The sequence below is a fragment of the Babjeviella inositovora genome (assembly GCF_001661335.1).
Source record: "Babjeviella inositovora NRRL Y-12698 unplaced genomic scaffold BABINscaffold_18, whole genome shotgun sequence".
NCBI classification, from domain to species: domain Eukaryota; kingdom Fungi; phylum Ascomycota; class Pichiomycetes; order Serinales; genus Babjeviella; species Babjeviella inositovora.
This window is the reverse complement of record NW_017566855.1, coordinates 52,685-73,889: the sequence shown is the minus strand read 5'-3', so window position 1 is coordinate 73,889 and position 21,205 is coordinate 52,685. Positions and strand designations below refer to the sequence as shown.

The window sequence follows — 21,205 nt, the reverse complement described above, 5'->3', positions numbered from 1 at the left end:
ACTTTGCGTATATGGAGATTTTGAGGCAATCACTAGGGCTTAGGTAGCGGAAACTATACCCAAAGTAACATACATTGCCACTCTTCGTTGAAAAAAGTTATATACATTAATATCAATATTTGGCTTGATTATCTGTCATCTTAAGAATAAATGTATTTTTTCTAAATTAATCCAAGCTTTGACGAAAAATTCGGATTTTCACACGCCCAAACGATATAGTGGACTACCCAATCCTCTCATCTATATTAGTATTTATTCTGTCAATTAAATTAAATTGACAGAATAAAGCTATTTAAAAATCTTGTTCATAAGTCATTCCACTGGCACGTCTGACAGCATCGACAATTCCCAACACTATTCTGCTTTCATTCCAGCTAACAGTATCGTTCTGCAACTTACCTGCAGCGATATCTAAGGCAAAGGCGTCTGCTTCGTAGAAGAACCCGAAGGCTCCCCTACCACCATCCTGGCTAACAGGCCACGACTTCGAAATGGGGTCCCTTCCATCCCTGAAGGTGATTGTGTACCCTAATGGAGCAGGCATGCCCTGTTCTGTGAGGATCTCCAACTTTCCTAAAGTCCCCTCAACCATGGCAAAGGGCCCTGTTCCGAAGCTGTAGAAAGAACATGTCAAAATCCCCTGTGAAGTCCTATCCTTTGGAGACACAAGGATACTGGTCATGTAATCAACACCATTTACCAATGACTGGGAAGATTCAATATCCAAGTCCTTCATAGACTGTATCCTGCTTCGAGGATCCATGAGCATGCGATAATGGTGGATGGTGTATACTCCAATATCCATGATGGCGCCGCCTCCAAGTTTTCGGTCAATCAAGCGGTCAGTTAGTGGCAACGCGTCTACCTCTATGTTCGGCGAATAATTAACTACGCACCTCTTCAAGTCGCCGATGGTGCGCAAGTCATGCAAGTGAGTAGTGACTTCTTGCATTACGGGGAAGAAGCGCACCCAGACGGCCTCCATAAAATACACCCCCTTGGTTTGAGCTGCTCGCAAAACCTCTTCTAATTCGTTCAGATTCATGAAGCACGGCTTTTCGCAGAGAACGTGTTTCCCCTGGGCAATCGCTTCCAAGGAGTGCTGTTTGTGAAACACGTGGGGAAGGCCAATGTAAACCGCGTCAACGTCGGACGATGCATACACCTCGCTATATGTCAAAGATGCAACAGTAGTATCCGTCGATGGACCGCTCACATGCTCGGAAACAAACACACGTCCTTTTTCCGAAGAGGAGCATCCAATGGCGGCGATGCGATGGTTGACAGGCGCCGTCTGAGGCCGTTTGCGGCAGATATCCTCGGTAAACTTGGCAGAAATTTTACCTGCACCAATGATGCCCCATCTGATTGTTGGCGTCATAGTCGGACCTGTGTGCGTTTAAAATAGATAAGAGCCCTGTTAAGAGGGTGGATAAGAATTGTTATATCGGTCGCTCCAGAGTAGCAATTGTGATATCTAGTGGGTAATACTGGATGCCATTTCCCGAGAATGCAGTTGGTTGCTTTATACACCAAATATATAACAATGAGAGCGAGGAAATCATTATAAACCATGAAGATAACCGGATCACGCCACTCCAGATGAGGGGAAAGGATACATGCAAGCTGAAGGATGTTAGTGACGCACGATGCATAAAGTAACCACATCCCTTAAAACCCCGCAATCACGTCCCTGAGCGCCCGTCGTGCTATGTTGGAAATGTGAGTTGCACCCCATGACTTAAAGCTTGTTGCCTTACTCCAGCGCGACCGTTTCTTTTCTGCAATTCACTGTAAGTCAACCATTAAGGGAGAGACTTAGAACTTGCTCGATTTTTGAAATAAATATCAGCCTCCCTAAATATATACCCCTCCATCTCACAGGGAATGTAACCTAATTGCCATTCTCACCCCTTAGTCATTTAGCTAATCGGGGATTGGGATTTAATAAATCAATGAGAAGGATCCCTACTGATTATTTATCACTTTCGTGCTGAGTATCGTACTTCAATTTGACTATGCTGTCAGATTGTTAGAACTTATCAGTTCTTTCAGTAAACTTCGCTAGAATAAATCCTGCACGGTAGCCACATTTTTCGGTTAGGGGTTGGCATCTAACAGTCGCACTGCCTCCATGATGCCGGGTATAACTATACTGCGAGCCAAAACAGATACTTTAAGCGCTGCTCTGTGTCAAGAGTTGCAACACAGCTGGACACTTTTATATTCTTTTGGTAAGCTTACAATACCAATCACCCAATATGTCACACGCTGCAAACAATCCGTTCCTGGAGGCGGCAGAGGAGCAAATCGTTGCTCATGCGACGGGAGCAGCTTATGTTCGTCCTCCTGTCCCTGTTCCTAGTAACCTTCCACAAATCAACCTTAACGATGTATTTACACCGATAACGGCAGACAAGTCTGGCTCCTTACCCCCAGTCAGCCCGGCTTCGTTACCTGGAACCTACTTCAATGCCTCCCATACCCTAAATTCCAGCTTCCCAGCCTTGCAGCCTGTCAAATCAGGGTATAGCTCCAATGGTCTGCCACAGCAGTTTTCCGGCGGCAACCTGCCGGGTGGTCAATCGCCTGGAACCAATCCTAGCGGAATGGGTCTTACACCTACCATCTCTCCCCCAACCAAGATTAACTACGATGCGATCATGAACATGTTGCCGCAGGAAGATATCAGCTGGATGCCCGAACAGGGTAGTGCTGAGGTAAGTGGTGCTTATAGTATGTTGAATGCTTCTGTGCCAAGTCCTCTAGCAGAGCAAGCTATCTCACAAGCCCAATCGCCAGTCAGAAGCCACATGTCAGGTACTTCCAGCAGCTGTGAGCGGAATGAGAGTGCGCCAGGTGGAGCCTTGAATCCATTCTCGGGGATGACTCAGAATACTTATGCTTCTTCGAATATCACCGGAAATGATACATTTCAGGATGCTTTGCATGTTCCCGCACGGAATAGCCCCTCCGGAGGCTCGACCACATTTAGAATTCCTGTCAACCTTACAGGCACACCTGGGAGCCAGAATACCCTCGTTGCCGCCAATGTTACAGGGAATCCTGCGATGACTCCGGACACTTTTATTCCTGCGACTGTCACCGGAAGCTTGGGTGCGCATTCATCCATCCCCGTCAACACCACGGGAGCTTCCAACATGGCTCAAGATACGTTCAGTATTGCATCCAACACTACTGGTGCGTCTAGTATGTCCCAGAACATATCCGGTACTACTTCCTTTGCCACTGGAACTTTTAATACCTACGTGCCTCCTGCTACTATAGATCACTCAGCACCCCAGCCTCTGCCACAAATCCCAGTGCTCAACCACCAGCCCTCGGATAACCCGTCTACCGGTGGCGTTGAAGTCCCAATTCTGAGTCAGTTTCCGCAGGCCGGACCAGATACATCTCATAATTCCCTTGGAAATTCCTCCTCGTCCCCCGTAACGACTCACACTGAATCCCCCGTCTCTGTACCCTCAGTGGCCTCCGTAGGCAATCCAATACCACAGAATCCCTCCGGAGGTTTACCTTGGGACACATATGAATCGGATATGGCAATGGCAATTGCCCTTTCTTTGGAAGAGTCTGGTGACAGGCCTACTCCTCCACTTCCTGTTCGGTCTCAGCCAACGCAAGTCCGGACACTGGCTCCTATTCCAACTCCTCTGCCTGAACCTACCCGAACGCAGACCGTGCACGTGATTCCTGACTACGACAATAACCACGATGATGCTCCACCGCCCCCATACTCAGCCCCCGACCCAGAACAGGCTGCTAGTATCTTCACCCCGCATTACAGTAGCACTGGCGGGGCAAGTAGCTCCTTCTCTCGCCCTATGGCTGCTCCCGCCCTTCCCCGTCGCCCTCCTACTGATACACCAAACTTCTCGCGCCCCCCTGGGCCTCTGACCTCTCTACCACCTAGAAGCAGATTATCTGCTCCGCCTCATATACCAACTCACCCTGTGACCTACTCAAGGCCTGCTGGCCCCCCACCGGGGATGCAACGTGGTGTTCTTCCGCAGAGGACAGCGAACAAGTACCCAGGGAACTCTCAGGTGACTTACGATGCTACAAGAACGAATGGGAATAGCTCGAACACCGCTTTCCAGGGTCTGTATGGGCGATCTAACCCCCCACCACGTTAACCTATCACGTAGGTACTGTCCCTGATAACAGTGACTGTTTGAACAGAGGTTTTATGGTCAAACAATTTATGTGTTACAGCCACAATGTTTAGGTTAGATGAAATGTCCTTGCCCTTTTAGTTGATAATAGGGAATGACGTTCATGTCCGAGAAATATCTAAACATGGTTTAACGCGTATAGTGATAAATGTATGCTTTTACAAAAAAATAGGATACGTGTGGCTTTACAGAGTCGTGGTGCGGCCTCAAATGAGATATATCAAAGGGAGAGGGCACATGATTGCCGTAAGCTCTTGTATCTTTGCAAAAATTCAAGTAAAATATTGCAAATCAATAGGCATTATTCATTTATTTATAGTCATATCTGTCAATCAGAATTTGTTGAAGCAAAAACGATCTCGGTGAGGGTCGAACTCACGATCTTGTGATTAACAGTCACACGCCTTAGCCAACTTGGCCACGAAATCATCTCTTGGATCTGAAAAGATTTAGATAGACCATTCCAACTGGGTTTTATTGTATAAACCCGGTTCGGATATTGATTTAATTAACTAACTCACCCTGATACAATATATGAAAGTGTAGGAAGCGTACTAGGTGACTCCTATCGGCCTATATGATAGAGTAAAACAAGAGAGCATAATATTCCCCAGCAGTAGAAGTGCACCAAGGATGTTAGTATTGTTGTCGAAAACCCAGAAAACAGCACGATATAGCGGAGAGGTATTGTTGAGGAAATACTAGGTGATCATTTCAAGATGGTAACAGAAACCATCACTTTGGATGTTACTGTGTATTAAATTCCCAGCGAGTGGTAGTAATATCAGCATACAAATCATTCTCGGTATGCTTGGTGTGCAACAGGTACAGATATGAGAGAGCTGGAGTTAGGACCAATCACGAAAACCCACCAAAAGGCAAAGCAAGCTCGGCAATTTCCCAAATAGTCTTAGCGAGCTTTGGATCAGTAAGTCTTTCAGCAATTTCTTTAGAAGAGATGGGATTGTTCTGAGTGACACTTTGATCGGTTGTAAGACCATCTCTAGGTTATGAGGATTTTGAAGCCATTGGTCGAAAATACTTTGGAGAGTCGGAAGGTCATAATCCTTGAAAAAGATACTTTCAGTAACAACCAGAAACAGTTCGAGTTCATGGTCTGCGGGAATGAGTACGTCGAGTATTTCTTCCAGGTTATTGAGGATATTTCCTGGGATATCTCTTACACTTTCTATGCGAATGTTGTACCACGAAATGCTCTGTTGCGCAAGTTGTAGATGTGAGGAATACTGATAGCGATATAACAGTGTTTGGTAGTGGTCCCTTTCGGAGAAGGTTTACGTTTAAGTGTAACTAGTTCCGAGTTTGCAGCGAAAACCACGGAGATATCGAATAGGGGAGCATGTTGGCATATAACTAGACTTATTATAATATGATAAACTCGCCACTTGAGCAAATTTCAGACACACACGCCAAGCCTTGACGGGGAATAAATACCGTTAATCATTCTGTGGGTATGTGATATGGCCTCACAGCTACCCCCAACCGGGAAATATTCATGGTATATGAGCTGGTACGATTAAGCTTGTCACATATACGTCACTATCTGGTAAGCTTTTTGTAGCCTTCCTTCACCTCTAAACTACATTCACGAGAAGATGTAGATATGTGGCTGAGTTGGTTGAGCTGCTCGAGCAGAAAGAGGAATGACTTCGAAATCCATAGCTTCAGGTGATGGCGTCACTGATTCGCGGTATTTGTGTACGTAGCGCTTGCTCGGCCTAAACAGTGATTTACAATGTGGGACTAACTATTTAGGCCATAGCCAGGCTTTATTGAATCCGTCACATGCTCATGTATGATTCTAAATACCGTTGAATGTCCCATGCCTGCCTATCGCTAGATTGCATGACTCACTTAACGAGGGGCCCTCTCAGGAGACAAGTTATTGGTGCAGCGTGCATACAGAGCAAACGTGTTATAAGCGCGGCGTGCATATGGAGATCATTTACAGATTGGCTGGAGTTTGCCTTTTTACGTCACCTGGCTGGTTAAGTTCCCAAGACATATAGAATAGTACGCATATTACTACAGATTAGCCGGATAGATCCTTGCATATAACGGTGAAGCTTTTACACAAGTGAAGTTCACAAAAGACATTTTACTTGTGTGGTCTCTTCTCCGAGCATCGGCATAGGCAAGGGTCCTAGCATGCCACCGTAGAAACGGGATATTGTCCTGCATGACTTTCAATTCCAGGATTGCGTCATTCTCAAACCATGTATTCCCTACTCCCGTGTAGATCTGTTTATGATAATAAAGTAAAGCTGAGTGCTACACTGTTTCAACTCATGCACTCGGGAGATACCTTCAGAAAAAGCGGGATTGCTCTAATTCATCAGATCCCATTTCCCGGGCTATGGTGTTAATTGTTAGGGCCAGGACTTTGCGTCTCGTGGCTGATAGCACATCGCCAATCAGTACTCCATCAAGGTTCACAACAATGTAGTACGAACTTTAATTCCGAAGAAGTCTTAGATTGTTTGGATTGTCATGGCGGCTGTGCTGCAGTGTTTATCAATGCAAAGTGACCTTACTTTTAGACGAAAAAGGCGGTGTCATCTCTGTGACTAGATTAACACCTTCTGGCGTAAACCCTTGCAAATTGTGAAGTATAGACTAATCTAGCTAGGATCACGCATGGTTATGCAGGCAGAGCATGAGCAATTAATACCGATATGCGCTGATTTTCTGATGTGTAAGAGCTTAGAGTTTCCGGTCTTCAACGAATTCCCAGTGGGTTTCCTAAATATTCTTGTATAAATATCGCCACCTTCTCCCCTAATTCTTTGGGTCATCTTTTACTCCCATTATACTTTTATTCAACACACTTAAACAATCTAAACGATGACCATTGAAAATCTAGCCAACAAATTGGGCTCTCAAATCTCGGTATACATTATCCGGGGTGTTCAACTAGTCTTTTCTATCATATCCTTGGGTACGGCTGCCAAAACCTTGTCTGTTTTTTCCTATGACAGGGGAAATTTTGTGGTGGCCATGGGGGTTATCTCGCTCGTGTATATCCTCTATGTTGTTCTTGGGACGTTCTACATACCAAGAATTGTCCCGGCCGGAGTGGTCTTGATTCTGGAGGGTATCATTATGATCCTCTGGTTCTCTGCCTTTGTTGCCATCGCAGATTTATGGGGTGGATTCTCCTGTGGTAATAGGTCCAATTTTGGTGGCTTTTTTGGAAATGACTTTTTTGGAAATGATGGTTTCTTTGGAAATGGTTTCTCCTCAGCTTGCAAGGCCGGTAAAACATCGATTGCCTTCTCTTGTTTCGCATGGCTCGCATTCCTCGTCAGTTTTGTTGTTATAATTATCAACTACCTTCGCCAGGGAACCGGTACGTTTGCGGAGAAGTTTAACCATATTTTAAGTAGAGGTGGCTTAAACTTTTCCCCTGGAGTTGGGCCTTCAACTGTTGGTGATGCCTCTGATGTCCACCCTGCCGCGTCCAATGAAACGGGAATTAAAGACGAGGGTCAAAACCACTCTCAGTTCACTGCCCCAGCTAACGCAACTGATCAACCAGATACTGCCAATGTTGAACCGGGGGCTGTCCAGAATGGCCGCGGTCAAGACCTTGATCTTTCTGATGTTGACATCGAAGGTAACCCTGGCACTGGTATTACTAATACCGATGTTAAAACCTAGGCTGGCTTAGGTGTACGTACTTCTATGTAGCACAGTTAGTATTTAGCTATTTTTATACCTTAATTTGATTTATTATTATTACGCACTGGGGTTTCTTCTGGTAGTTCTGTGATTAACGTTTAACGCACGGCTATTCTGTGCTAGCCAAATGTAACAAGTTTGAAACCGTAACTACATTGCCAGAGATTCACCATGACCATACTGACTCTCTTTACCCAGTGTTCCACTGATCCGGGTTGTCTACAGTTTGGATATGTTGACTAATATGTTAATTGGCTGTGGTGTCTCGTAGTAACTGTCAATAGCGAGAGATAATACTTGTCCACTAAGAGCCTCAAAAATAAAGGTAGTCTTTTGGCCAGAACAAAACTATATAAGATAGCAATCTACTTATATACGTAAAAAAAAGACTAACTGTAAGTAAGCAATTTTTCTGATTTGCAACGCTTTACGTAAGGACGCCACACTAGTGAACCAAGTCATTATCACAATCTCCCTCAAATTACCTGGCATGGGGCCTAATACCCATAAATTAGTAAACGTAATAGGTGGTCCCTTGGCCCAGTTGGTTAAGGCATCGTGCTAATAACGCGGGGATCAGCAGTTCGATCCTGCTAGGGACCATTACTTTTTAGAGGCTGAATTTTACCAATATACAGGACTTCTATAATAAAAGTTTTTTTTTAACATGGACAATATACCAAATGCCGATTACGCCACAAAGTTTTTATCACCCTTTTCGGAAGTAGCAACGATGAAGCAATACTTGATCTACTTTGCTCAGGCCTACACAAACTTCCGCCTTCCAGAGTTGGAATCTTTAGCGGTACTACACAGTATCAAAGTTGACTTATCACACCACTCTGAGCTCACTCCGTTCTTAATCGTTGAATTAGAAAATGATGAGCAGGCAAAGAAGTTGGTGGAGAGAGCTATGTTAACCCGTGGTATCTATGAGCTATGGGGCTCTACCGGAAACGACTCCGTCAGCCAGTTACATGAAAATATCCAATCACAATCTTTCTTCGAAGAAAGAATCAGGATCTATGAGCAGAACTCGTTCAAGTTTGAATTCATCGGGTTCAAGGGTTCGAGAGAGAAAAAGGAAATGGTTGATATCATTGAATCCTTCCAATATACTGCCTTCAAGGGTCCTGTCCGCATGAAGAATCCTGACCAAGTCTTTACTGTCTTAGAGGAGTACACTGTTCAGGGCCAGAACTCCACTGACAAGCCAGACAGAATGTGGTTTGGGAGACAAATTTCCCTCACAGACAGAACCACTGGTGTGTTGGACGAGTATGATCTCCGTAGGAGAAAGTATATTGGGACCACTTCGTTTGACGCTGAGTTGGCATTGGTCAGTTGCAATATCGGTGGTGTCGACAAGGGAAAGATCATGTGTGATCCCTTTACTGGGACCGGATCGTTCTTGGTTGCTGCTGCTCACTATGGTGGGATTGCATTTGGCTCTGATATCGATGTCAGGGCATTGAAAGGTAAAGGACAACGCACCATTCAAGCCAACTTCAAACAGTATGGTACGTCATTGTATTTAGGTGACATTTTCACTATGGACTTTACCCACAACTGTTTCCGCAAGGATTTTGTCATTGACTCCATTATCTGTGACCCTCCGTATGGCATCAGAGAAGGACTCAAGGTCTGTGGTGTTAAAGATGCCGCCAAGGCAGAGGGTAAGGAAAACGTTATTATTAACGGTGAAAAGGCCTTCTTGAGAAAGGACTTTGTGCAACCTAAGAAGCCGTATGAGTTGAGTGCCTTGTTGGATGATTTATTGCAGTTTGCCAGTGAAAGATTGCCAGTGGGCGGGAGAGTGGCTTTCTGGACTCCAACCGCCGACGACGATTTCATCCCAACTCAAATTCCTCAACACGAGCAATTGGAATTGTTATACAATCTCGAACAGAACTTTCATAAATGGAGCAGAAGATTGCTCGTCTACGTCAAGAGAGATGCATCTTACAAGGGTGTCACGAAGAATGCCACCGTTGGCGATAACTTCAGAGAGAGGTACTTCCAGTCGTTCAATTAATGGTTAAGTATAGACTTCAATAAACTGTACAATAGATGAGAATAACGGCTCTAACACTGACAGGAATTTTTATGCTCCATCTTCGAGGAGACCTGACTACCACCCCCTTGAACCATTACTCTAGGGTTTGCGAATACTCCGGTAGTCTGCACCACCGCCTGAAGAACTCGCTGCATCAATGCGTCCACCTGGTACTTATTATTTGCACTCACCTCATAAAATCCACCAACTTTGAATAAAGTTTCAGTGTCGTTTTCCAAGCGTAAAGCTTCGATATACTTTGAAAGCCCTTGAATATCTTCCTTGAATACCTGTCTGGTGGAACCTCTAGAACCCGCTTCACTCAATGTCAAGTCCTTTTTATTCCCCACGATGAAAACAACCATCTGGGACTTCTGTTGACAGTGCCTAAGGCATTCTGATAGCCAAAAATCCTTTAGATCCTCAAACGTGTTTAGTCTTGTTATGTCATACGTCAAGATTAAGCCTTGCGTGTTATGGTAAATCGAGGGTGCCAAAGCACGATACCGTTCTTGTCCCGCTGTGTCCCAGAGAATAACCTTCACCATTCTTCCGTCCACCGATTCGAGTTTTACTTTCATATCCACCCCAACGGTACTTTTATGTCTTGAGGCATAGAACGCGGAATCGGAAAATTGTAATAAAAGGGCGCTTTTCCCGACATCAGCGGAGCCGACGAACAAAATCTTTATTACAGGAACCCTTGAAAGCTGTGGTTCTAAGAGGCATATGTCGTTCTGGTAAATTATTTGGGAGACTCTTTTCTCCTCCACTTCTTCCTCAGACAATTCAAGGGGAGAGCCCAACACAGGGAGGCAAATTCTGAAGGACATGGAGGGTGTGTAGCAAAATCACTGGGGTGGTGAAGTATAGCAAAGTTTGTGGGTTATAGCGGGTTTATCGTGGAAACTGAAGGTTGTGGCACCAAAATAAAAAACACTGGGTGTGAATTAGTTTTAAATTGACTCATTGTAAGGAATACGGGTAACTGGATGCACTGCCACAGAAACGCACATCTCGAACACACAACCTACCAACTGCCAACGTACAAAACACGCATTTAAATATATCTATTATGAAACAAAATCTCTAACTAAAAATGCAAAAGTAGCACAAAATAGTCTACTGCAACTTGGAGTAGTGATTGATCAACTGGTATTCGTTCATCAAGGTTTCAAATCGGTAATTGACTCTGGAGTCTGGAACATTGGATTTCTCAATATCATTCCCTTCAACCCCAAGCTTGTTGTAGTTTTTACCCAACCAGTGCCGCTTGATGGAAGCTTCAAATCCGGACTGCAAAACGGAATTTGACGCCAATTCACACATATCCACATTGGACAACTTGTAGATTTGGGCCGCGACAGAGTACTCCTCGATCAATGGTTCTCTGGTGTAGGCAAATTGAAGAGGATCATCGGAGGACAAGGAGATATTCAAGCCTCTCTTGAAATACGAAGGCAACGGGTTCTTATCGTAGGTCAAGAATAATGCATTGTTCGACAACGGCGACATGGCAATACCAATCTGGTCCAAGTAAAACAAGTATTGCACAAACGGCACCTTTCTCAACAAAATACCGTGAGAAATACCCTGTGCAAGCAAGAAGGCAGACACTAAGTGCTCTGGGTCACCGGCCTCACCACAGTGTGGTCTCAATACCAACGTATTGAAGCCTCTTTTGGCTCTGATGGTGTTCAAGGAGGTAATGTTCGCGTACAAATAGTACAAGTAGTAAGAGTACGGCGGATTCTGTGGTGAGTCCCAGTGCTTTGGCGTTGGGTACTTCTTGTGGAAACGTCTGTCTAGCTTAGACTCATCATCAACGGAATCAATGCCAACCACTCTTTGCAAAAAGACATGGAGCTTAGGGTGGGATGATGGGTCCTTGGTAACCTCAAACAACGGAAGGAATAAATTGTTGATAATGTCCTGGAAGTTAGTCACAGTGCCACTCTTTTTGTAAATATCGTACAATCTTGGAACCTGGATGAGCCATCTGACATTGTGACTGAACAAATTATTGTCAATAATCCAGGCGGCCAACTTGTCCCATTCGTGTACGGATCTCCCATAGATGGAGATTCTGTATTCAGCCATCTGGTATTTGGATTGCTCCAAATCGTCAAACACCTGCTGAGTAAGTTCGGCAAGGTATCTACCATTGATGAAGTTGTCCGTCTTCAAGAAAATCTCTCTCAAACGGGATTCCCCGATCGGATTATACTTCAAGTTAAACTTGTCGAATCTGTGGAAGGTATCCTTGTGTGCGTGCATGTCTAAGGTATCGATCGAGAGGTCGTACGCGGTCAAGTTCAAAGACTTGAATACTTCAGCCAAGGTTAACACCTTGCCATCTCTGAAGATAACCTGCTCGTCGGTCGCGTGTCTGATCTTATACTTGATGAAACGCAACAAGTGCTTCTGGTTCATGGAGGCAGAGTGGTGGACGTGGGTGTCCACCTTACGGACGTTGTAGAAATCTCTGTGCGGATTCTTCTTAGACTCGGTGGACTCCTGGTACTCGTTCAACAAGGAGTACAAGTTCCACTTGGCTTCCAAATACTGCAATCTCTTGAAAGCGAAGGACTTGTTTGGACCGTCGGAGGAGATACTGATAATCTTCTCCAAATCCACATAGTACTCCTTGATGGAAGGAACGTTGACCAACTTCTTGTCGCCTCTAAAGACCTCAAAGACATCCTCGTCATTCAATTCGTAAGTGATGGATTCATCCACACCCGGAATTTCCATGTCCTCAAACTTGAACTCAGCGTTGCCTCTGATATTCTTGGCTTTCTCCACATAGTGTAAGTCGTCAAACTCCTTAGAATGGTATGCTGGGGTTGGAGGGGATGGGAAGACGTCCCAATTATCAGTGTTCTTCGGGTTGTCGTTGTCGTACTGCAAGGAGAGCGACTGGTACTTGTGTCTCATGTCCAAGCAGTTCTTGACATTCTTGTAGAGCAGAATCAACTCCTCAGACGGGATCTCGTTGGACTGGTGGTCTGTTGGCATGTTCGGGTTACTTACGTTGCCTGGCAAGCCGCCCTTTAACTTGAAGTTGTTTTCAAACTGCGAAGTCAAGTTGGAAAAGTCAAAACTGGTACTCTGCAAGTTATCGAGTAGAGGTAAATGTTGCTTATCCATATCACCGTGGTCAACGCTGCTGAACCTTGAGACTGACTTGTTGCCAAAGGAAGACGAGCGTCTGTGCAACATGCCCGGGTCCAAGATCTTGGACGGCTTTCTCAGAATATCGTGAGTGCCGTTTCCTGAAACAGCTTCCATGGCTCTCATCTTCAAATCGTGTTCTTTAAACGACTGCTCTTCCGCATAGGTGAAGTGGGCAGAGTTCATGGACTGCGACATTGGGTTTTCGTCGTCGTCGTCATCGTCTGAGATGTCAAACTTAGAATAGGCATGTTTAACAAAGCTTTCATCATTTTCCAGGAGGTCAGCGTCCGGTCTTAAATTGTGAGAGGAACACATTTTTTAGAGTAGTCAGACAGGAGTTTACGAAACAGGAATAGTGGCGATTAAATACCATTTGACCTGAAAACTTTAGACTGCAGAGCCGTGTCGGTGCGGCTTGCCAATTAAGCTATCTACGGCGCACGGGCCGCGGAAGCGCGGGCTGTCTCATTTGATAGGGGTAACGGTCAGACCTAGACAACGGTATCCATTCTCTATTTATCTAATAATATCACACCTATTGAATTATCGTATACTACTAAAGCATAGCTATGAAGTGAATAAAACTTGTGTAGCTGTATCGTAAGCAACAGCCCTATCACCGGTTCATAACATCTTGCCACTATCTAATAACAAGCTCGATCTGTAGGCCTACGTTTTAGACATCATAGGTTACCCGCCCAAGATTGTTATTGTTTACGCTGACCCAACGTGCATATAAAAAAAGTAGAGAGTCTTGATAATAATCAAATTGACACCTATTCCCAATCAATATAAGATGGAAAACGAAGCGTATCTAGAGCCTGGTATGTTTTTCCCCCCCCCCACATGTTTCTGAAAAACTGAATACTAACCGTCTAGGCTTCGACCCAACGTCATTGAAGGTTGCTCAACTCCGCGGCGTGTTGTTAGCTCATGATATCGACTACCCATCCAGCGCTAAAAAGGCTGATCTTGTAGGGTTGTTCAAGAAAGAGGTTCTTCCAAAGGCTGCAGCCTTATTGGCTAAGCACAAGAGTGTCAATGCCAGCGACCAAGGCATTATCAACTTTGACGGACGTAAGCCTAAGGATTTGATTGTGTCCGATGCGTCGCCTAAAAGCAGCAAGAAGCCCAAAAGGCTCGCTAAACCGTCCAAACTTCCTACTGATTTGGATGCTGAGGTTGTGCCTTCTCGCACAAGAAGGTCATTGACGTCTGTATCCCATTCACTGCCTGTTCATGACAGTGACGGTGATCTGGATATCCAGGAAGTAGTTAAGACATCCCCAAAGAAGCCCACACAGACTGTTGGCACTGACGAATCCGTTGAAGATATCCACAGCTCCGACATCGAGGAGATATCTAAGCAGGACCCTGCCAAGCTAAAGTTTGCCACATCTAATAAAAGCAAGGCTGTCAAGACCAAAAAAGTGGGCAAGCCGGTTGCCACAAAAGTGGAGAAGAAAAAAAGAGATACAAAGACCAAGGAAGCCGTAAACTTGAAGGAATTGACTGCTCATATCATGAAGGGGCGGGTGCTTGATATACCTAAACCAAAGGACGAGGATACGAAGAGCCACTTCTCGTCAAACAACGTCTTCCAATCATCTTCAAATACTTCCCCCGCCAAGACTCACTCTGCTGACACTTCTTTCGAAGCTGCTATCGCCAATGCGGTTCGTTCCCCAAAAAGGGTAACTGTAAAAGATGCGCGACACAAGGACTCAAATGCGGGGCCAAAAAGGAACCCCTCTCTTGATACAGACTCTAAGATCAAAAAAAATTCATCCGCCATCTCAAATAAGAAGTTGGTTTCGGCTGTTGAGTCTAACGCCAAGAAGGTGCTCCAGGCCATAGAAACCAGTGCTAAAAAGCTGGTCGCCGTGGCTCCAACCAACCAATCCAACCTTGTCCCTGTGACTCCGTCATCTAAAATTAGTACTCTGGTGAAGAAGGTTGCTAGTTCCGGTAAAAAGACGTCTGGGGTGAGATCTCCCTCGGTGAAGACTACCCCACTCAAATCCGCCTCCAAAAAGCTACCAGTGTCCGAGCGTGAAGTGTCCCACCATGATGTGGTGAGCTCTCCGACAATCCGAGTTGTGCATGCTGCCTTGCCAACGGTAGCTGACTTTAGCTCCCAGGATTTTGCGGCGCAATTGGGGGTCACTTTGCAAGGTACACCAAAGGAAAGTACCCCTGTGAAGAGAAAGGTCGTGAGGGCTCCGACACTATCTGAGGTTACCGATAACACCGACTACGAGATCTTTGAGGTTTCTAAGCTCCTATCCCAGCCTAGAATACAAGACGAAGAGTTGTCTGATGAAGAAGTGGAACTGGATACAGAGGAGAACACTAAAGCTGATATCAAAGCCAAAGGTCAAAGACTTAGGGTTAGTGTGAAAGAAACTCCTGACCCAAAACCTACGTCGTTCTTGAAAATCCTTAACTATATTCTTGTTTGGTTTTTGCTCTTGCTCGCCGGTGTCTATGGCGCTTGGTACCGTGATCAACGTATCCTAGTGGGCTACTGTGGCGCTGAGATCTACCAAAGAACGTTTGAGAATCCTACCGGAAACCTTATTTTGGAACAGCTTGAGTCGTTTTTAGACTCTAACAAGCCTCAGTGCAGGCCATGTCCTTCCAATGGCCGTTGCACCGTCAACTTCCAGCTTCAATGCTACGACGATTTTGTCGAGTCTTACCCATGGTACTCATTCAATGGGTTAGTTCCGGTTGCGGGAAAGTGTGTGCCAGATACCAAGAAGGCGGAAAGAATTGACCGCATCATTGATTTCTCCCTTCAGTTGTTGAGAGAACGCAATGCCAACGCTGACTGTGGGGACTGCGAAGACGATCTTGATGCCGGATTCACCACAGAAGCCTTGCGTGATATTGTATACCAATTGAAAGCTGACTACATTTCTCCTGAGGACTTTGACGATATTTGGAACAGGGCTCTATTCGAATTGGAGAAGGAACCAGAAATTAAAGTAAGGCACGTTTTTATTATCCCCCAGCATGCTTCATGAACACGTTTACTAACATATATAGACTCGATACCTCGGTGATTACTCTCAACAAGGACCAAAAGAAACATCTCTTGACGACGAGCCTTCTTCGGAAGAAAGCCAGAACAAGGTTCTTCGCACAACGTCCCTTGCCAACCTCTCGCTCCAATGCAAATTTAAAAGAGCGGTTGTCAACTCTTTGGCCAGATATCGACTTCCGTTAGGCATCTTGGCCGCCGCTTTGTTGATTGTCAAGGTGCTTCAGAAAAGACACGAAACCAAGAGGGTGGAGCATGACAGAATCCAAAAGCTAAACTCCCTCATCTTGCAAAAATTGCAAGCCCAAAGACACTTGGCCGTGAGTGACCGAAACGGCTTTACCAAGCCGTATATCGGCTCCATTCAATTGAGAGACTTGTTGTTGTCCGAAGAGAACTCCACCAAGAAGATGAAAATCTGGGAATCTGTGTCTAGGAAGGTCGAGTACAACACATGTATCAGGTCCCATATGATGGAAGTGCACGGTGAGATTATGAAGGTCTGGGAATGGATCGCCAACACCGAATAGAAATGCAATTTTTTTTTCGCTTTCCTTTGTAATATAATGTTAACTACGATAATGGTTGTAAAAAATAAATATAAATCGAACTAAGCGGCAAGCTCACCAGTTTATTTCCAGAACTTGAAAACACCAAACTTCTTTTTCTTTTTGGTGCTGGAGTCTTTCTGTGAGTAGGTGAGCCGTGGGTCGGTGTTCTCCGCTGTCGCGGGGGCCGACCGCATCGGCTTCAAGGAAAAGGTGTCTTCGCTTTTATTGGTCGGGCTGTTGCTTGTGGGGGAAAGAATCGTCGGGGTAGGTGTGTGGAATCTCAACGATGAAGGCGGAGGCTTCAAAAACGCTGCGTTATTCAGTCCGTTAATCGGAGCTTTGGGCTCGTTCGCGTAATCGAGCATAGATTTCACCTTGGTCATGCGTGGCATGTGATCAAGCCCAGTGAGCTTTCTTACAAGCTTCGAGCTATCACCCTCGGTTTCATCTTCCATCAACATGGCGTGCATCTCGCGGCACAACTTGAGCGAAGCATCCGACACAAGGCTCAACTCGGCCTTGAACATGTTCTCCACATCTCCATCGTTAAGAGAGGCACTCACCGCCCGCAACTTTGTTTCCAACGTTTTGGCCGCGTCGGCGAACTTCTCGATTACAACATGGTACGGTGGAACCCGGCCGGACTGCGTAGAGATGTTATCACCACTATCAGCATCTGAATCATGCACCCCGTCCGAATCCGAGGCAATCGAGGCAGCATCGTCGGAAATGCCACTTTCGTCATGAATACTGGTGCTGCCAAGCTGCTGCAGAACCTCGTCTAATATCGCATCCATGTTCAAGTTGCTCACATTGTCGTCGGAGTAGTATATATCCGGGTAGTCTGGCTCGTGCTCCTCTATGTTCTTTCTACCTTTCAAGAGATCAAAGAGATTCTCTTCAAAGTCACCCATGTTGGTGGCAGGCACCACAATAACGGGGAGCGGGAAGTTCTTCACTAACCGGTCACTCAACCGCGATGACTTCCACGATGTCAACGGCGCACCAGTAGAGTTCTTCAACTTCGCACTAACAGAGACCAAGTGCGGCTTGTATGTGTCAAACATGTCTTTTAAAACTGCCTTCGTGGTTCCCACAGCGAGTTCGATCGTGATCTTGATAATCTTCTCGGGAGGCAAGATCTCGTACACGTAGTCTAAGATGTTCTGAGAGATCTTGGAGATGTTTTCTGGCGAGTTTTTACTCTCTGCTAGCTCGAGTTGTGCCAATTCCTCTTCGTCCAACTCGTGGTCCAGGTAGTCTGGTTCTTCAAAGAAACTGCTGCGCCGCTTCTTCTTGGCCATATTAAAGATGTGCCCCGCACTATGGCGTCTTCCGCGCCACTTCAGGGGCTCCTGATTGATGGCCGCCACAATGATCAAGTTGTCACCGTTAGCTAAGAGCTTGCGCAAGACCCAGTCGAGCGCCACCCATGTATGCTTGCGGCCGGAAATGTACACCATAATCTTCCGTTTGTGGAAGATGTGGTGCGCCTCGGGGCTACGGTTAGAGTAAAGCTTGTTGTAGTCTCGATGTTGTGAGCGCAACGTGCACGAGTTGGGTAAATCATCACCTTTGGCGTAGTGATCCTGCATCAACGCCTTGTTCAAGAACCCAAAGTCTTGAAATTCCGAAAAGCCGTCCGTCATGGCCATGAAGCTTTTTTTGAAGTGGTCTGGCGACAAGCTGTCAGCCCTGCCGGGGGAGAAGTCTCTAGACGGCGACAAAACGCGCTCACTGGTATTCTGATAGAAGCTGAGATCGGGCTTGAGGTTGTCTGTGCTGCGGCCTCTAGGCGACTGCGCGAGGCGCACATGCTGTGAATCGTCCTCGAGTTCGTCGTCATCATACCTGATGTCGATCGTGTCAAATGATACAGCCGTTTTGTATTTGTTCTTGAGTATTGTAGCTTGCCCGGGGGACGCAGTGACGGACCGATATGCAAATTGCGCACCATCTGGTCTCATGAAAACCGCCATAGGCGCGTTGAAGTTGATTCCTTCGCTTGGGTGGCCTACGCCAGCCGTCGTGGCGCGGAGCATGTCGGGGCGCACCGGTGGCGGCGTCGTGCACGACTTTACTTTCACGAGCGGTGTCATTCCTGAGCGCGATGCTGCTCGCTGTAAACCGTCCAAGTCACCACCAGAGTTTCGTCTTGCCAACGGGGGGTCATTGTTAACCAGAATGAGCGGATAAGGGTGGGGTGTGTGGGTTGCATCACTAGGGTCAGAATCGTTCGAAGCCATCGGTCTCGGGATGGAACTGGAAATGAGTTAGGGGGAGGGCAGGAGGTTAAGAGTATGCGGATGGATGAGTGGATGAAGGCCGAAGATGGATGAAGGCTGAAGCTGAGAGGGGCGATCAAGGGGTGGGTCTAGAGTGGATGAAAAAAGGCCAGAGTGTTAAGTTCTAATTATGTATCACTATGGCCAGCTTTATCAGAAAGCAGTACGGAGTTTTGATATAAAGTAATTGCCTTCGGAGCTTCTCCAAAGATCCTTGGGCGGGTTCTGCGGCCAAGGTTAAGGTTGGAGGTTCTTGGCAGCCAGCATAATCTCAGGAGTTTATGCGTAGAGGGAAGTGGCCACTTCTCAGCCACAAATGTTCCTGATCCAGAGCCTGCGTTTACCATGCTGCGCTAGCCGCGCGCATATGCCGCTCCAAGCTAAAACTAGCCACACCAAGGCACGTAAGCTAAGCGTCGCACAAATCGTACGCTTACGTGCTTGGCTTTATAGCCGGAGGATTTACGCGGCTCCATTGACTATAAATATAGCACTCGACTGTAAATCCTAACTTGTTTGATCAGAGATACATGATATAGGTACACACTTGGTTAGCCTAGAAACTTTAAAATTGTATATTTAAATGCTGAGTACTGGATTAGTGTATAGGTTCCATAAGGCGGTAGTTAACATTGTTAAAGCCAGTTAACTTGCCACCACAGGCTAACAGCATAAGAAGCTGATTTTGCAACCGGTAAAAAAAACACAATGAAAATACAATTCAGTGGAAACTATGGGTTATACATACTATATATTATAGGCTGAGAAAATAGCTTGCTACGATTTCTGGTATTATTTTATTTTTGAGCTTCTAGTGCTTAATAAATATGTCAATAGCCTTACACCGCGTAATTTACGATTCCCGTCGAATGCTGGAGACAGCAGAAGTACTGCGTTCAGGGCACAAACGGGGACTTGCCGAGAAGTCGGAGCCATTCCCAAGGATCCATCTGATAATATCTGAAATATACCGTTGTTCATTAAGTGAGCCAATAAATATTCCCACATCACGCGTTAGCTCTATCAGGCCATTCCGATAGTCCTCTAGACCCAGCAAGCCTTGTTTCAGGGGCCAAATTCGGCCTAGAGTAAAGGGAATCAAGCCATAAAGCATCGTGCCGTTGTTGGAGACGGGATCGGTGGAGGTAACAGGACCATCAGACTCAGAAATGGCGCCATAATCATCCCCCCTAAGATAAATTCCCCCCTTAATATGCTCAATCCCGAGATAGTTTGTGAAATACACCATTTTCTTGAAGTTGCGCATGTCAAGGAGAGACTCGCGAGGAGAAACGTGATTTGTGGCATCGTTGTTGGCGCCATTTGTGACGTCCGAGTCCGTTCCAAGCGTTGACTTTGAAATAATATCAAGCTTATTTCCAAGTATCAAAATTGGCACCTTTGAGTCGTTGGTTTGACGTATGACGTTGTGCAATTTAGCCCGGGCATCAGCTATCGTGGAGCCATCACTTAAATCAATAATATACACAATCAAATCGGTATTTTCCTGTATAAGAAAATTGTTCCAGAACCGGTAAAACCTTTCCTGTCCACCGAGATCCACACATTTGATGGAAACGTTGTTTATCATGAGGAAATGGGTTTCGTAGCCCACTGTTGGGATTGTAAGAAGCTCTCGTTTACGAGAAGCAGAGTCCCGGCGAGTTCGATGTAGTTCAGATCCACTTTCCTGGTTTCTAGATGTGATATCTAGCATCTTGGCAAACGTAGTTTTACCCGCATTCTGGAGTCCGATAACTGTGATGTTTAAGTGGTGGCGGTAGAAAAATGAAACTAGATACCCCCAAGATCGGAAGAGACAGTCAGTGATCCACATCTAAAGTGTGGGTTGATGGAAAATAATAATCGATAGTCGCCTCGGGTTTGGAGATAGGAACTGGTATCGCTGTGCTGAGAGTTTTGAGATATTCGTATTCAGTAAGTGGTTCATATGTTTGGTGTGAATGCTTGCCACGGGGAGGAATTCACACAGCAGGGCTTCAGCGATACACGAGAATAAGGCTAAAACAAGATATTTCAACCTCTAATTATTAACATATATTCTCGGAAACTTCTATCTCTGTAATACTGATGATATAAACCCACTCGTTTATATTTCGGGCTCCACATTACTCAGCTTAACAGCAACGTAAATAAACAGTTTATGCAGGATGTTAGTAACCTTACTACAG

General features: G+C 45.6%; 9 protein-coding genes and 2 non-coding genes across 11 annotated transcripts; 5 read left to right on the top strand and 6 right to left on the bottom strand.

Moving 5' to 3' along the window:
* Positions 1-292: 292 nt before the first annotated feature.
* BABINDRAFT_42266 (Gfo/Idh/MocA family protein) lies at positions 293-1,381 on the bottom strand (the record flags this gene model as incomplete). The annotated part of the gene is made up of 1 exon (XM_019132062.1): positions 293-1,381. One exon carries the CDS (start codon positions 1,379-1,381, stop codon positions 293-295), a length of 1,089 nt encoding a protein of 362 aa, XP_018982393.1.
* Positions 1,382-2,139: 758 nt separating this feature from the next.
* Positions 2,140-4,539, top strand: BABINDRAFT_163798 (uncharacterized protein). Its single transcript, XM_019130105.1, has one exon. It carries the CDS (start codon positions 2,262-2,264, stop codon positions 4,155-4,157), a length of 1,896 nt encoding a protein of 631 aa, XP_018982392.1. The 5' UTR covers positions 2,140-2,261; the 3' UTR covers positions 4,158-4,539.
* Positions 4,540-4,550: 11 nt separating this feature from the next.
* BABINDRAFT_t363 lies at positions 4,551-4,624 on the bottom strand. The gene has a single exon. It is a non-coding gene; the product is annotated as a tRNA-Asn (tRNA).
* Positions 4,625-7,143: 2,519 nt separating this feature from the next.
* BABINDRAFT_163796 (MARVEL domain-containing protein) lies at positions 7,144-7,893 on the top strand. Its single transcript, XM_019130104.1, has one exon. It carries the CDS (start codon positions 7,215-7,217, stop codon positions 7,875-7,877), a length of 663 nt encoding a protein of 220 aa, XP_018982391.1. The 5' UTR covers positions 7,144-7,214; the 3' UTR covers positions 7,878-7,893.
* A 534-nt stretch (positions 7,894-8,427) lies between these two features.
* Positions 8,428-8,501, top strand: BABINDRAFT_t367. The gene has a single exon. It is a non-coding gene; the product is annotated as a tRNA-Ile (tRNA).
* A 130-nt stretch (positions 8,502-8,631) lies between these two features.
* Positions 8,632-9,933, top strand: BABINDRAFT_42226 (tRNA (guanine-N2-)-methyltransferase; the record flags this gene model as incomplete). Its single annotated transcript, XM_019132061.1, has 1 exon — positions 8,632-9,933. One exon carries the CDS (start codon positions 8,632-8,634, stop codon positions 9,931-9,933), a length of 1,302 nt encoding a protein of 433 aa, XP_018982390.1.
* BABINDRAFT_163794 (Rab family GTPase) lies at positions 9,874-11,010 on the bottom strand. Its single transcript, XM_019130103.1, has 2 exons — positions 9,995-11,010; positions 9,874-9,933 (listed from the first exon to the last, which is right to left on the bottom strand). Exons 1-2 carry the CDS (start codon positions 10,785-10,787, stop codon positions 9,926-9,928), a joined length of 801 nt encoding a protein of 266 aa, XP_018982389.1. The 5' UTR covers positions 10,788-11,010; the 3' UTR covers positions 9,874-9,925.
* BABINDRAFT_55121 (AMP deaminase) lies at positions 11,008-13,415 on the bottom strand. The gene has a single exon (XM_019132227.1). It carries the CDS (start codon positions 13,324-13,326, stop codon positions 11,077-11,079), a length of 2,250 nt encoding a protein of 749 aa, XP_018982388.1. The 5' UTR covers positions 13,327-13,415; the 3' UTR covers positions 11,008-11,076.
* A 501-nt stretch (positions 13,416-13,916) lies between these two features.
* BABINDRAFT_163792 (uncharacterized protein) lies at positions 13,917-16,762 on the top strand. The gene is made up of 3 exons (XM_019130102.1): positions 13,917-13,955; positions 14,011-16,121; positions 16,183-16,762. The coding sequence occupies exons 1-3, from the start codon at positions 13,928-13,930 to the stop codon at positions 16,705-16,707; spliced, it is 2,664 nt and encodes an 887-aa protein (XP_018982387.1). The 5' UTR covers positions 13,917-13,927; the 3' UTR covers positions 16,708-16,762.
* A 46-nt stretch (positions 16,763-16,808) lies between these two features.
* BABINDRAFT_10430 (uncharacterized protein) lies at positions 16,809-18,974 on the bottom strand (the record flags this gene model as incomplete). The annotated part of the gene is made up of 1 exon (XM_019126743.1): positions 16,809-18,974. The coding sequence occupies one exon, from the start codon at positions 18,972-18,974 to the stop codon at positions 16,809-16,811; it is 2,166 nt and encodes a 721-aa protein (XP_018982386.1).
* Positions 18,975-19,749: 775 nt separating this feature from the next.
* On the bottom strand, positions 19,750-21,129 carry BABINDRAFT_163790 (uncharacterized protein). The gene has a single exon (XM_019130101.1). The coding sequence runs from the start codon at positions 20,848-20,850 to the stop codon at positions 19,867-19,869; it is 984 nt and encodes a 327-aa protein (XP_018982385.1). The 5' UTR covers positions 20,851-21,129; the 3' UTR covers positions 19,750-19,866.
* Positions 21,130-21,205: the final 76 nt, after the last annotated feature.

What these genes read in the sequence shown, in the direction of transcription:
- BABINDRAFT_55121 (XM_019132227.1), bottom strand. Translation starts at nt 13,326, where the DNA reads ATGTCGCAGTCCATGAACTCTGCCCACTTCACCTATGCGGAAGAGCAG.
- BABINDRAFT_163798 (XM_019130105.1), top strand. Translation starts at nt 2,262, where the DNA reads ATGTCACACGCTGCAAACAATCCGTTCCTGGAGGCGGCAGAGGAGCAA.
- BABINDRAFT_163796 (XM_019130104.1), top strand. Translation starts at nt 7,215, where the DNA reads ATGGGGGTTATCTCGCTCGTGTATATCCTCTATGTTGTTCTTGGGACG.
- BABINDRAFT_163792 (XM_019130102.1), top strand. Translation starts at nt 13,928, where the DNA reads ATGGAAAACGAAGCGTATCTAGAGCCTG. An exon ending in CGAAGCGTATCTAGAGCCTG is followed by an intron (nt 13,956 to 14,010) that starts GTATGTTTTTCC and finishes CTAACCGTCTAG; the next exon opens with GCTTCGACCCAACGTCATTG. An exon ending in AGAAGGAACCAGAAATTAAA is followed by an intron (nt 16,122 to 16,182) that starts GTAAGGCACGTT and finishes TAACATATATAG; the next exon opens with ACTCGATACCTCGGTGATTA.
- BABINDRAFT_163794 (XM_019130103.1), bottom strand. Translation starts at nt 10,787, where the DNA reads ATGTCCTTCAGAATTTGCCTCCCTGTGTTGGGCTCTCCCCTTGAATTG.
- BABINDRAFT_163790 (XM_019130101.1), bottom strand. Translation starts at nt 20,850, where the DNA reads ATGTGGATCACTGACTGTCTCTTCCGATCTTGGGGGTATCTAGTTTCA.